General features: G+C 40.8%; 1 protein-coding gene across 1 annotated transcript in view; it reads right to left on the bottom strand.

The window, feature by feature from the left end:
• LOC140237229 (multiple PDZ domain protein-like) overlaps positions 1-15,370 on the bottom strand; it is an 82,633-nt gene that overhangs the window by 48,115 nt on the left and 19,148 nt on the right. The window contains exons 5-14 of the mRNA XM_072317172.1: positions 13,611-13,967; positions 10,400-10,502; positions 9,275-9,369; positions 8,370-8,517; positions 6,713-6,865; positions 5,555-5,634; positions 4,690-4,866; positions 3,525-3,782; positions 2,091-2,267; positions 757-984 (exon numbers count right to left, since the gene is read on the bottom strand). Coding sequence (XP_072173273.1) covers positions 757-984; positions 2,091-2,267; positions 3,525-3,782; positions 4,690-4,866; positions 5,555-5,634; positions 6,713-6,865; positions 8,370-8,517; positions 9,275-9,369; positions 10,400-10,502; positions 13,611-13,967 — 1,776 coding nt within the window. The remainder of the gene's footprint in view (positions 1-756; positions 985-2,090; positions 2,268-3,524; positions 3,783-4,689; positions 4,867-5,554; positions 5,635-6,712; positions 6,866-8,369; positions 8,518-9,274; positions 9,370-10,399; positions 10,503-13,610; positions 13,968-15,370) is intronic.

The raw sequence follows: 15,370 nt of genomic DNA, 5'->3' as shown, positions 1-15,370 counted from the left end.
AGACAATTAGGTACAATATCTTGATTCCATCCACACGCTTCTGTGCACCAGATTTGACTGCCATGAGGAAGTATCATATCTTCATCATAATTGCTGAATGACGGTACAAGAAAATAACATCTAAATGAAACAGCAACACAGCAGGGCTGATGGGAATGGAATTCCTGTGAAAACTATGAGGTCTTTGACGAAACACAGCTGGCAGCCTACAAGATGATGCAACATTCGCAGGGGCACTGTGGTAAAGTTGATAAAACTCTATTGACTTTCAATCATAGATTCCCAGTTAAAACCCCGTCAATTGCATACTTCTTTGCAGGGGTGGATCCAGGAATTCCGTAAAGGGGAGGCACCTTTACAAAATAAAGGGAGGCAAATGTGCCCCCCAATTTTTTTTTAACTTTTTTTTTTTTTGTTTTAACAAAAAATTAAGAGGGGGCGTGCTCCCTGTGCATCCCCCTCTGGATCCGCCACTGTCTTTGGATAAGATGCTTTTACCCACCATGTCCCTTTTGACCCAGGATTACACCTGGTAATGCTAGGGTAATGCTAGGTCCTCTGCACAGACTCAAACCTTAAACATCTATTAAATGGGAAATTTTCTGCCACTCAAAAGTGGGAAAGTGAGAAATTTTCAGAAAATGGCTTCAAAGCGGGAGAGTTGGAGTATCTGCCTCCGGTAGAGCTATAACAACACTAAAGAGGCTATCCTGCAAAAAGAAAGTCACACGTTTATAATACTCCAACTGGGCTCACCTCATCACTCTCCACGCCTTGCAGGGGCTTGGCCACCCCGATCCGCACCAGGCCCTGCTGGGTACCCTTTAGCACCTGCACCGCCTCATCCAGGGTGCAGTCTGCCAGGTTAGAGTCATTGACGGAGACCAGTCGGTCCCCGGGGTCAAGCCTCCCATCCTGGGCAGCCACCCCACTGGGCACTAGGGACCGGATGACGATCAATGAAGCTGCTGGATTGTCGGGGTCCTGGGGTGTTTGGAGAGGAGAAAATGGCAAATCCATTTCAGACATGTGATCCTCACTTCACCTTTTTAATACTTAATGATCTAAAAATCATGTCCTCAGATACAGACATTAAAGAGAGAGAGAGAAAAAAAAAGAGGAAACTTCATGAGCAGTTAATCAAATGATATATGTCATCAATAAACATATTGATTGTATATCATGAAATATTTGAACATGTGCTATAAGAATGCCTACTCCATTGATCAGTAATTGTGATTGTAGTGATGCAATGTTGCGATAGTTAAAACTTGAAAAAAAAAAAAAAACACCCCAAAAATAAACATCCAATGGTGTTACAAATGTCACTAGCATCTCAATAATATATATCCTTCTTTGCATGTGCTGTCATCTAAACTCAAACAACAATTAATATGAACGCAGGTTAAACCTTTAAGTCTAAATCCACTTAACATTATATATCCACTCAGTAGCACACAAACTGAATGGAATGGACTTGAATTATGTTTAATGTAGCAAGAAATGCTTGTAAGCAAGCAACCATGGGATCATGAGGTCACCTCTGATGGACTAGGCAATGGGGATAAAATGCCTCGCCAATAAAGGAGACAACTGCTGCTGCCAAGGGACTTGAACTGAGGACTTCAAGATTGAGGGTCTGCGGCCTTATCCACTGAGAAACAAAGGCTCCTCATTATGCAATGTATCCATCACCCCTGGACAGGATTGCGAATGTCGGTGAGTCGGTGAGTTGGGCAGCGAGTGGGCTCAGTCGGTAGCGCGTCTGCCTACGATCACGCGGCCCGGGTTCGAACCCGAGTCTGGACTGAGCAATGTTGTGTGTAAACATACCGTCCCCTCTAGCAAGAGGCAAAACACTCTGTCCCTCCGATAGGACATAAAATTGAGGTCCCGTGTATGAGAGAGTCAAAGCTCATGCACGTAAAGATCCTGCTTCATTCATTCATCGCAAAGAGCAGGGTGTTTAACCCGGTGAAGTGGTCCCACCTCACATCCAACTGGACCCCATGGAAGACCAGCTTAGCATAGCTGAATATGGGCTATCCAGCCATCTTCTCGGATGGAAATGAACAAACAAACAAACAAACCTGATAATCCAGGATGCTAAAGCCGAGTCCCCGGTCCCCCTTGATGAGTTCGATGTACTGGATCTCACTGCTCCACAGCTCCTCTTTACTGGGCGTGGCATCAGACTGGGTGCTGAGGTCCAGGGGACTACTGCCGGTGTCATCCAGGGCGGGGAGCATGGGGGTTGTCATTTCCAGCTGGAGATGGGATGTGCAAATGGCATTGATTTTGAAAGAGGCAGGCTTGTAACACCATGTTTTAAAACAGACAGAGAAGTGAAATTACTGATAGGGTAATCACATAAAAAGCTTGTAAGGCAATTCCAGAAAAAACAAGTACATGTATTGTATTTAACAATGCATTGACCACATTTTTTTTTTTCCAGACTTGAAGCATGCCAAAATAAGGGCTGTAATGAACACATCGTAATAGCAGAATTTGTAGCCACAAAAAAAAAAAAAACCCAACAACATAAAAAAAAAAAAACCTAATATGTTTGCAGAAGATCATCCTAATAGTACATTTTGGTAGCAGGAATGCAAAAGGTTGTATTCTGGAGCATGTATGGTAGGATATCAGCATGATACATACTAGTCTTAGAGGCTTAGAAGAGCAAATCCTTTATTAGTTCCTCCAAGGCTTCTGAGCACTGCCTGTTGCACTCACTCGTCACAGCAATGATTTTCTAGAACTCGGCTAACACTGAACAAAACTCTTACTGTCATAAAAGCAAAACCTTCAGATGTAATGGTAGGAGTCACACGAACCAACACATGAACGGTTTTGTCAATATCTGGCTAGCTCTCCCGGATGCTGTAACTCTAGAGGCAAACAATAACTACTATGGTGCAATTATTTGTGGGCATGATATTTCGTGAATTGGGAGATATGACACAATTTGGTGACTGGTTGGATTCGCGATATGGAATGCAAAAATCACGCTGCCTGTATGCGTGCAGAATATAGACATGCATATGCACAAAGTATCCCAGGAACCAAGGCAGCTGCTGCATGCCAATTTTGCATTTACATACATTGCTTTCATACTTGGTACTCGCGTAACTGGAGGTTGTTATTTTGGCAGGCTATTGAATATGTGACCCGCTACAACAAAAGGATCCTAAAGTTGCTGACGGGTGAGCCGAGAAAATCGAGTTTGAAGTCAGATCACCAAAATCTGTCAAACGTTCGGATTTCTGTTTTTACATAATTTTGGAGTGCAATGTATCTTCTATCATCTGCCGAAATTTCGAAGCTAAATGATCAAAGGAAAGGCCTGAAAATAGCATTTTTTTTACGCCATGCTCGGCTCACCCGTCAGCGACTTTAGGATCCTTTTGTTATAGCGGGTCACATACATTTATGGATTTTTTGTTTTGACCTGCAATATTCATGAAAATAAAACCCCCACAAAATATTCAGCATCTTCACTAACAGTATATGTGCTACATTACCTCAGCGGCAACATCTGCAGTCACTTCTCCCTCGACTCCCATCATCTCGCTGCTGGGGGAGCCGATCGTTGGGAGTGGCACGTCGTCGCTCTCCCTGCCCGGGGACTCCGCTGAGGGCAGGCTCTCGTCCGACGCTATGGCCTGGGGGATGATGGGCGTGGGGTGACGGGCGCACACCAGCCGGACGTGCTGAGGAAGGTCCTTGAGGATCTTGACCACCTCGTCGTGCTTGAGTCCCAGGAGCCGCATCCCGTTCACCTTTGACCCCAAGCAATACCAACAAAGAATGTATTTGGTTAAAATGCAGACATCCTCACATCAGGCATCTGCTTTCAACACTGCCATATACTGTCACATCACACAACCATCCCTTCATGGACAAGCTGGTATCAGGATTATACCTTCAAGGTGCAAGGCACCTTTTTCAAAAATTTCATTTTGGACAGTAATTCAGAAAGAGATCATTTGAATCTACAAACTTGGCCCACAATTAATTATTTTTGTCAGTGGAGTGATAATGCAAAGTGCAGTGGAGATGGTGCTGCAGCTTAGCTGCACTTGCATACCGCTATGGCAGCAGGGCATGGTATTATCAGTACACCAACTGATACCATAATCAGAGAGAGAGAAAAAAAATACTGAATTTATTTCATATTTCAGTATTGATTCATTGTTGTGTGAATATCCCTAACACAATAAAATCTTGCTTTAAGCACAGAAAGTTAATTTTGCACGTTTTTGGGGTAACCCATAATTCAGCACTTAAAAAAAACCACTTCCCCGTCCCCACCCCCCCCCCAAAAAAAAAAAAAAAATCCAAACAAGCAAACAAAATGGCAAATTTTAGTTGGTACCCCAGGAAACTAAATACAGCATCATATAATTATATACACTGTAGATATCGTTACAGGGGTGACAAAACCTTTATCTCAAATTTTGGTGAAAGTTGCTTTTTGGATGATTGTCAAGATAATCAGTTCAGTGATGTCCTGTCCAAAGCCTAGCTGTCTAACCCCCAAAATGAACCAACCATGGCAAGCCAAAGGAAAGGCAATCCCATTTGTTGTAGTGCTTGGGTTGCCATGTCTTTTCGCTCTCCTGAACATTTGGAATTACTCAGTTATGAGGTTTTGTTGCTCTGCCCCATCGCTCCATGGGTACACACCTCCAAAAGTTCATCGCCTCCTGCTAAGAGTCCAGTCTTGCCCACAGGTCCATCGGGAATGACCGAGCGGATGTAGTGGTGTGGCTGCACCTCCTGGCCATGTTCATCGATGTCCACCGTCCCCTCAAGACTGATGCCCAGGCTACCACCCTCCTCAAACTTGGACAGCTGGGCAATCTGGTACATGAAATGACAGTAAACGTAATATTACAGAAAAATATTGATAAAATAGAGGATAATTTCTACCTCCCACCTTTGAAGAAAAAAAAAAGTGCAAAAATCATGGGCTATCTGTAGAGGAAAGGGTTGGAAAATAATGGAAAACATGGTATATACTTTAGAACCACAATATGAGTATTCTTTTAAAATAAATAAAGGAATATAGTCAAATACACAAGAACCATCCATGTAGGCCCACATACCCATCTCTGTGTAGTTTCTGCACACTATACCTTGGGAATGATTGGTAAACGTACAAGAAAACAACACTGGGAATCGTTGGTTTATTGAACTTGATAAAATGAACAGAATACACCTAAAAATTAATCTAATCCACAAATTAAATCTGGGTAACATTAATGGGAATGTCATTTCAACACTTGTAGAACAGCAAATGGTGTTTCATACTTCATAAGAATTTTGTTAGTGTCAATCTCCTATCATGTAGATTCAAATTCAGCAAATAACTGTGTAAAATACAGCCTAACTGGCATGAAATCAGTCGCTTGAATATATGCAAAGTCAATGTTACAGCAACAGACAAACTAAATCTCATGCCATGTAAGCATATCATCTTCATCAACATTCTGTAATCACAGCTCCATCTTCGTTTAATGTATAAAATACAAAACTTGCAATAACGTACCACAATGTCCTTGTCCAATCCCACAAGGCCTTGCCATAGTGCCATGATCGCAATCTCTTCCTCAGGACTCAGGTCTCCTTCTGACAGACAGACAGACAGACAGACAGACAGACAGAGAGACATACAAATTACAAATGTACACATGCTAACATAAGACTGCATTTACTGCTTGTTGTTACAGCGCTGAAAATTCAAGATATCACAGACAATATTCTTCTTCAAGACTGCATTCCGATGACGTAGGCATGGTACCTTGTTATGACAGCTACAACCCATTAACATGTCTTGCAAATAAAGATATAATGTCCACACTGACTTTTATCCCAGTCGACTCATTCTCCATTTGCATCAAAGCTTTAAACCTGCAATCATGAAATTAATACAGGTATATTAACACATACAGTAGTTCATGCACTTATTAATTCTTCTCTGAACCCTGTCTAGGCAATATCAAGTCTCACTAACTAGCATTGAAAGGACCTGCAGTACTCAACCGTGGAGTTGTTATGCACAAGAATTGTTACATTTAGTCTTTATTTACTGCTTTAATGTCAAAAAAACAAAAAACAAACAAAAAACAAACTCAATACGAGGAGCAAGACACTTTGTAACTCAGATTCCACAAGCGATTACTGAAGAGACATAGAAGACACTGGCATTACAAAGTGTACAAGACTTTGAGGAAAAACAGGTACAATATTTTGCGCAAAACATGCAGTGCAGAAGGGTTGAGAACTCTCTACACAATGGCTTAATCACAACAGGCTAGTTTACAAACATCCTCAAACTGATGGCTATATTTTCACAGTGAGAACCTACACAATTTCACATATGTATTTCTATCAAGTGCATGTCAATACTTGGAATTTGGTTTTGACTGAACATGTTGTTGCTGAGTCTAGTAAGACTCTGGTTTTAAGGCTTCTGATTGTCATAAACAGCTTTTGTTAGAATAGTATGCATATAAATGTAATGAATTAGTAAAGCTGTATTTCTCTGGGTACAGATTTAAGCACATGTCCCATATACTACAATATGTGTAGGACGCCATGACAATGAATACCACCTGATTAGATACAAGCATATATATCAATATACGAGTAGTTGGATGCCGGTGAAATGTGGGTGGTACTGCTTTGAATGTAACCCAAGACTTACCAAAGCTTTCCTCCCCTACATCAGACTCTTCCATCACCCCTACCCGTGGGGGGAAGGGGGAGGGGGCCATGGGGATCTCATCCTCGGGAATGGCGGGGGCTTCGGGCTCCAGCATGTGGGGAAGGGCTAGGTCGGGCAGGGGTGCTGCTTGGGCTGGGGTTTAATGGAAAAGCAGGTTATCATGCCATGTTCTACATAATACATGAACAAGTATTAAACTGGCCAGCATTGCAGGAAGGGAAATAAGTACAAATTGTTAGTAGGGTAACAATGGACTAGGTGATATGGGGTACCTAAAGGGGAATTCATCCAAATATATGGATTTGGCAAATACAGAACTACATGTATTAGAAGCATGCACCATTAAAGTTGAGGAATATCAGACAATCTGTTCAAAAGTAGTAATGAATTTTAACAATTTTGATTAAATCCATATGCCATCATCGCTCGACAAGACTACAAATATTTGTCATGTAAAAGTAGGGTAATGGTATAAAGAGAGTATAAATACAGAATTCTATACAGTTTGATTTTTGTAGCATAATAAAAGTGCACTTAACTTACCTCTCTAGGAAGGCCAGGGGAATAATATTACCCTGAGCATATGCCTGTAATAAGTCAACGTTGTGGACTTTTTGAGAAAAATCTAATTTTGCAGAATTCTCTTCATATTTTCATTATAACTGGTCAACTGTGACATTATAAATTGTTGCAGTCCTCTAGTGATGACAGTACATGGATTCAATCAAAACTTGAGAAATTCATAGCTTTTGAAAGAATTTTCCAATTTTCCTGAAACTTAACTAATGTGTACTAATATTTCTGCATTCACTATCAAAATCCAAATGTATTATGTGAGGCAAATTCCTCTTTAAGTGACCGAAAATACTCACTCCTAGACCTTAACTATCAGTCTCTTATGCAGGGCTGCACACTACTAGTAACTCATTATTTCTACTGGTCCGACCTGTCCCTGTCAGACAAGTAGATACCCAGTTTTTCTATTTTTACTGGTCCTAACCTAGATTTTTACTGGTCCTGGTGTTTTTTTTTTTTTTTTTTTTTTATAAGCATTTAGCATGCATAAAGCAATGTCTTTCAAATGTTTCTGTAAAGGGGGAGGGGCACAGGTAGTTTTATGGTGAGATGGGAACAGGTGGTAGAGAGGTCTCATAAGCATGCTTTGGCTGAGTGCTTTCGGAAGTACTCATCAATACATATGCCATGTCTGTTTCAAGATGATGGCAAAATATTGATGAAGATGAAGAAGTGATGATGATGGTGAATTTGGTGAGACATGAACATGATATATATGTCTACACAAGTGATGAAGGGTGGAATAAAATTCATATTTTGATATACCACATATTAAAGCATCCAGTAAATATACAGATATCCGATATCATCGTAAATATACCAATAGCCACTTTCAAGATACAAAGTACATTTGTGTTGAAGTACATCTGTGTTAGCTTTGCTCTGGGAATAATATTTCCTCTTCAGTATACACATGTACATATAAGTCATTGTGATGTTTGTGAGAAAATTAGGCTGTAACTACAGTTATGCATGGTGCATGGACTGTCATTCCTATATTTTTCACAGGGTACATGCCATGAAACTACACAACTGCATTCCTGACTGTATTGTGACCAACCTGTTATGACTGGCTCCGGTGTACTGGGTACCTCGCTTGGCACCTCCGGTGGGAACCGGACCAGCCTAAGGTGCACCACCGCCCCCGTCTGCCGGAGCAGATCCACGGCGGCCTTGTTGTCGTAGTCCTGCACACTGACCCCATCCACCTGCGGCATGCATACAGTGGGATGAAAAGGGAAATCCCCTCATTCGAATGATGTCTCCTTGGAATTTGGAGCAGCATCTTATACATAGACATCTTCACTTCAACTTCAAATGGCATCACAGGAGTGCCATCATATGGACTCCACTTTGAAGTGTCTCCAAAACCCTTTCTGTGCCACAAACTTTGGATCTATGTAAAGTGCTATGGGTTTTTCTGTGCCAACCAACCACTCACAGCACACAGAGGGCTTAGCAATTCACATCATAAAGAAACTGGAAGACCGCGTATAAACATTTTTAATGAAATGTCATCAATTACCTTTTTTTTTCCCTCAAGTTGATTAGCAGTAAAATGAAACCACAACAAATATGATCTTAATTTACATAGATGTTTACTTGAAACCAAACACTACTTGCATATGACCTGAAATGTAAACTGAAAGGTCAGAAGTCACAATGATAGTTTGTAGCTAGTCCATGGATTATAAAATGCAAATTTTGATGGTATACAGTAATGACATATTGCATATGCGAACAGACATCCAATAAGAGGATGTATACTGTCACACATTAACAGGTACACAAAGTAACACATATTTTGTGCTATTTTTTCTTATACTCCATGGACCAAATCTATACCATGGATTCGATTGAAATTTATTTGGGCCACAGTATCTATTATAAAGCATACATTAATGAAACATTCAAGGTAAGGATAAAGGAAGCAATAATTTGGTCAGTTGAACCAATGGAGCTCACCTCAATGATCTGGTCTCCAACTCTGATGATCCCTCCAAGATCTGCCGCGCTCCCCTCAGCTATCTTCTTCACAAAGATCCCGGAGGTTTCTCCACCTGTTTGAGATACGATGTTACATAACATACAGGAAATCTATGAAATACATGCGGGAAATTTATATCTCCATTATTCTGCCAGAACTGTTAGGCATCATCGTTCCACGGAACAGATTTTCACAAGTGAGAGCCAAGATTCCTGAAATTAAAATGCATGCAAAAGTTCTTGTCTACACTGTATGCATTGAATGCCAGAGGCAATTCACGAAAATTTCATGTCGCGAAAAAAGGCCATCGGCTCCGATTCACAAAAATATCTTGCTTTAAAGTATGCTCTGCATTATTTATGTGGTAGAAAGTGTACTGAGTGTCATGCTCTTCAAATTCTCCATAAAAGCTTTCATGCAAATTACTGAATCTGTATTCCGTCACTGCAGAGGGCAGGTTGCTATTAAACCCAGCGAAGGGGTCCTCCCACCTGCCCACACACAAAAATGGCCAATGATGCCAACCCCTCATGGTTCGCCCCAGGTGACTGTCAATAGTCAGCAAACCATATCAATGATCAGGTACATTGTGCCATATGAAGAAAAGAAGACCGAGTGTGCATGAGCGAAGGCCACTCTGAAGCTGCCTCTCCACTCTTATCAATATTATTGATTGAATTGAAAGAAAAACACCTCAAACAACAAAGTGACAAATGGAGTAACAAATGCGGCAAAAGCTAGCTCCCTTCTCCATCTATTCACCCCTATTAATTCAGTGACATCCTTGGTAAGTGGGACATTTTCCCCTGACATCCATCAGTAAAATTCCCTACCAAAAAACATCTATCCCTGTTTCATTCTGTTCAGAATATTGCAAAGAAAGATAAAACAATTTAATTGTCTAGAATGAATCCACCACTCTACGATTTTTCTGTTCAAAAACTGTGAATACAAACTGGACGGTAACTGGACAATAACTCACGACTGAATTTTTGAACAAGAACACCCTATGAATGATCTGTATATTAAAAAGAGGAAACTGAACTGTGTGCCATTGGATGTTATACAAGGTACAAACAATAACCATAAGTTTGTCTGCCTACCGTCGGGAGTCTTTTTGATGAAGCCGGCGATGGAAAGACCCAGGCCTTGACTTCCCTTGGTTAGCTGAGCCTCGTATACTTGTCCACTCACAACATTGGCATGCTGTCAAAGAATTGATTAAAATCAATACATACATGATTTAATACCAGCATTCAATAATGACACCGATGGCAACCATAACAACAATGTTACTACCTCTGCTACTTTTAGTGCTGAATTATAACAAATGATAAATCTTTTTGATAGTTTGAGTCAATGCAACAAAGCTTTCATACTAACAGACCATTTCAGTAATGTATTCACATTCTACGCATGCTTTGTGCACAAAAGTTGCCCGTGACAACCACAAAGCTTGCCAGAGGCTTGCCCTACTTTATACTAACATCTACTTGCCTAAGGAACTTAATAGGAGGGAGCAGGTAAATGACATGCTTTGTTACAAGGTCGTAGGAAAAGAAACATCTATGAATTGTAATACCTCACAGAAAAGGTCTAGTAGACATTGTTTTGTACTCGGTCATCCATAAATCAGTACAGTGCATGTCAAGATTTTGGACATTCTTGAATAGAATAAGTACAATTACTAATTACCTTCTCTTTCTTTTAAATCGAAATTAATCATATCAGATTCTATGGGATATATCACTGAATATCTTCACTGATGTGCTAAGTATGTATATACTGGTACAATGAACACACATTGGGATATATATATTTGTATTGTCATCACAAAGATCACTGACGAATAAAGTTGTCGTCTTCAAATGTGATTGTGTCAATGCCTGTCAGGTTATACACATGGGCAATTCCACGCCAAAGTGGACATGACATCTAAAATTTCAAATTCATATTTCCCACGCAATTTTGGTATCAAATGAAAGCTTAAAGTTTGAATTTTATGGATTTGAGTAAAAATATTTAGTTTTATAACATATTCGGGGTCAATTTTTCAATTGTTTAACTAACCTTATTAATTTTCAAAAATGCATAAATTATAATACAAATGTAGCATGGCCTGTATTCAATATTTGAGAAATAAATGTTATGAATTGTTATATTTAGAACTTAGTAATTATGAAAGAAACAGTTTATTTAATATTTTTACGGTTTCCACGATTTGTTACGCTTCAGTGACTTCCTAAAGGTGACCTTGTATTTTGTCCTTCCGTTACCATAAAAAGAGGTCTTTTTAATATTTTATCAAAAATAGTAATATAAAAACTATAAAATTTTCAGTGCAAAGCAAGTTTAGGTAGGCCTATAACTTGGCACCCATCCATCCATGAAACCCCTCCTCTTTGATTTATTATAAATAAATTAAAAATGTCCTTCCGTTACCGAAGCTGGTAACGGAAGGACAAAGTTGTGGTAACGGAAGGATTTAGAGTCTGTTTTTAGCTATTTAATGTCCCTAAGATGAGAACACAAATGTGTCAGAACCTACTGTAAGTACCCTTGACTAAATTCAAATGACAAATGAAGCCACACCTCTTTCCTAAATGCGGGTTGACCCAAAATTGGCTCAATTTTGTAATTTTGTGTACAAACCCTAAGGGAAATACAGGTGTAGTGCTCTTTCATAAAACTCATAAACATCTGATAATTTTTTTCTTTTGATCACTTTGATTATTTGACTTTTGCCTAACTATGGTTAAAAAGTGGTCTGTGACAATTTCCTTTGAAAAAAAAAACAAAAGGAAAAAAAAGAAATACAAAAGAAATTCAAGAAACAATACAAAGTAAAAGAATTGAGATTGATTTTACAATTTTTATCACTAGTTACATTTGTTAAATACCTCAAAATGAAGATCCACACCAAAAAATGTCTGTAAATTGCTTCACAAATTAGTGTTCTATGGGCTAAAATATAATTTACTGAATAAATTTGCATAATCAATTCATTAGGAATTAGCAGTATTTTGAACAATCTAACTATGGTCTCATGTAGATTACTCTCCAGGGTGATGTGTGCAGATTTTAATCAGTTCAGTTCAGTTCAGTTTATATTTTATTTTCGCACGGAACCGGCTTCAGTCAATGGCTGTTCTTCAGCTGGTCCGTCATGATTATGCAAACAGTATACGAGATCGGGGGGGGGGGGGGGGGGGGGGGGGGGGGGGCTAGGGATAAGCCCCCAAGACCCCCCACCACCCCCTGCCGTAAAATGGGTCCATAAGATTTGGCTAATTGGGGGATTAAGCCAAAGAAAGAAAAAATATCACTTTGGACTACAAGGATTAACGTTAAAGTTGGAAATAACATCCTTCACTGTATGCACACAAAGCTCTTTGTCCTTCCGTTACCATACATTAATGAAAACACTGTGTTGTAATTAAAAAACCAGTTGACATGTTTCAAAGTTGAATACATAAAAGTAAAGCTAAAACTATTTGGATCAAACTGTACCTGCCACATATGAAAAAATTATTAACCTTAGAGAGGTTTAATAAAAACTAACCATAACCCATCTTCCCCATACACTTTGCACAGACAATCTGCATGTCCTTCCGTTACCGTCCTTCCGTTACCAAACACACATGGACATTATGTTGTCTAATTAAAAAATAAGTAAACATATTAGAAAGTCAGATATATTCCATTATAGCTAAAACTATGGCAATTAAACTGTATACCAATAAATTAAGATAGTTCCATAAACTTCACAGAGTTTTGATAAAAACTAATTTGCCTGAAAACCCATGTCCATTTTGATGTCCTTCCGTTACCGACCTCATTAATATGCATATTTCATTACTCTTTAGCAGGTATGACAAAAATTTTGGTGGAAATCATAGTCTTTGGCTCTGGTATTACATCTATAAAGTATAAAATGCTGCATCCATCAAACTTTTCTTAGAGTACTTTTTTAAACTGTGAAAATTCTGTCTGAATGTCCTTCCGTTACCGTGGAATTGCCCACATGTATATTCTGGATACTTCTCCTTGGGTCTTCATGAAAAACTTATGACAGACTTTTCACCCATATGACACACTTCTGAGAGACTTTATGAAATGCATTTTAATTCTCTACGTAGCTACTTATGAGCAACTTTGGTCATTCTGAAATTTATGCAAAGACTTTTATGTGATGATTTCATGAAAAAGACCCTAGGCTATTTAACATCAGATGACTGACTGAACAGTGTGTCTACCCAGTGGTGTACTAAGGTTTGTGAAGTCCCAAGGGATGTTCCATCTGTCTCAACTAACCTCCAGGGAGATTGGTGGTGGAGAGACCGGCAGAGGCTCTGGCATCGTCTGGCCCTGACCGAGGTCCAGCCCCAGTGGTGGTAGTCGCGTCTGCTCCTGCTCCCTGCCTTTCTCCTCCTCCTCCTCCTCTTCCTCCTCGATCTCCAGATCATCATCTTCCATGTCCTCCATGTCCCCGTCTCCCTCCATCGGTGGGTGGGGCGAGGGCTGGATGATGGAGAGGGTGCTGCGGGCCACCACCAGCTGGACGTGGCTGCCAGACTGCCGCAGGACGCTGGCCACCTGGTCGCTGTTCATCCCCTCCAGGTCCGTCTCGCCGATGCGGAGGATGATGTCGCCGCTCTTGAGGTGTCCATCCTACCGGAAGGGACCGAGAGATTGGGGGGGGGGGGGGTTAGAGATCAGAGGCGACACATATGAAAAGAGGTGGTTGAAGACCAGAGAAACAGAGTGGAGAAAGAGATAAGGGAGGATGGAAAATATAAAGAGAAGTTTATTCAAGTGTATGACATGATGTGCCTGGTTGATACCGTTTGTTGACTATTGCTAGACCCCGTTTACAGTGCGGGGCCGGGCTCGGCCGTGGCCGAGCCCGGCCTCAATTGCACGGCCGAGCCTCGCAATTTTGTCTGTTTACACTGCTGGGCTCGGCCGCGCTTTTAATTCAAACCTTTCAATATTTTGTCGTAGTGGTGCTCTGCTTGTAAACAAACACAACTTGGTATAGCCTGGTTTTCGGACCCTTTGCCAACTGGATTCCGTGGCGATGAAGTCGCCGTTCGGGCAAAGGCCTTTGCCGAAGGAAAAATCCTTTGCAGGACAAAACCACCTTAAACTATACTAGTTTTCCACATTAAGGGGGTTAATATCGTGAATAGCAAAATAGTACGGGCAGAGGGTCTGGAAGCCAGACTAAAATTGGCCGCGCATTTGGCCCAGTTTGCGTTTACACCAAGAAGAGGCCTCCAGAGCGAGGCCAAATGCGAGGCCAATTTCGGCCTCACATTTGGCCTTTTGCGCGTTTACACTGAAGCAAGGCTGGGCTCGGCCGCGGCCGAGCCGCGGCCGAGCCTCGCACTGTAAACGGGGTCCTAGTCACCTAGGGCAAACCATGAGGGGTCAGCATCATACACCCATTTTCTTGAGTGGGTGGGTAGGGGACCACTTTACCGGGTTGGAACCCTGCTCTTTGCAATGAATGAATGAAGTGGGATCTTTTACATGCATGAGTCGTGGCTAACTCACACATAGGACCTCCATCTATTGTCCTATCCGAGTGACAGAGCATTTTTGCCTCTTACTAGAGGGGACAGAATGCCTACATACAACATTGCTCAGTGAGACTCAGGAATCAAACCCGGAACCCTTCGATCTGAAGGTAGATGCGCTATCAACTGAGCCATAACACCGCCCCTGCCTCCAAAGTAGGTGGATTACAGGCGCATGCCACAATGCCCCGCCAAAAAGACGAGTGATGGGAGGAAAAGAGGAATGATGGAGAGTGAGACTGGTGGTATCAAAGAGACAGAGAGGATATCAAGTTTGTCATGTACTTGTACAATAATGCAATACCAAGCAACTCTAAGTTGCTGATAACCTTAATAAGAAGGACTTAAAGTTTGTGTGTCCTTTTTGCAACCCCCAAATTAGATTCCTTTGAAAAGCTGGTAGATTGCAGAGTTAGGTAATTCAGACCTTTCCTAAGAAGAATAAAACTGAATACTTCCTTATGATGGAAAAGGAAACAATGCTATAGATTT

Source organism: Diadema setosum, chromosome 13 (genome assembly GCF_964275005.1).
Source record: "Diadema setosum chromosome 13, eeDiaSeto1, whole genome shotgun sequence".
Lineage (NCBI taxonomy): Eukaryota > Metazoa > Echinodermata > Echinoidea > Diadematoida > Diadematidae > Diadema > Diadema setosum.
This window is presented reverse-complemented; position numbering and strand designations above follow the sequence as displayed.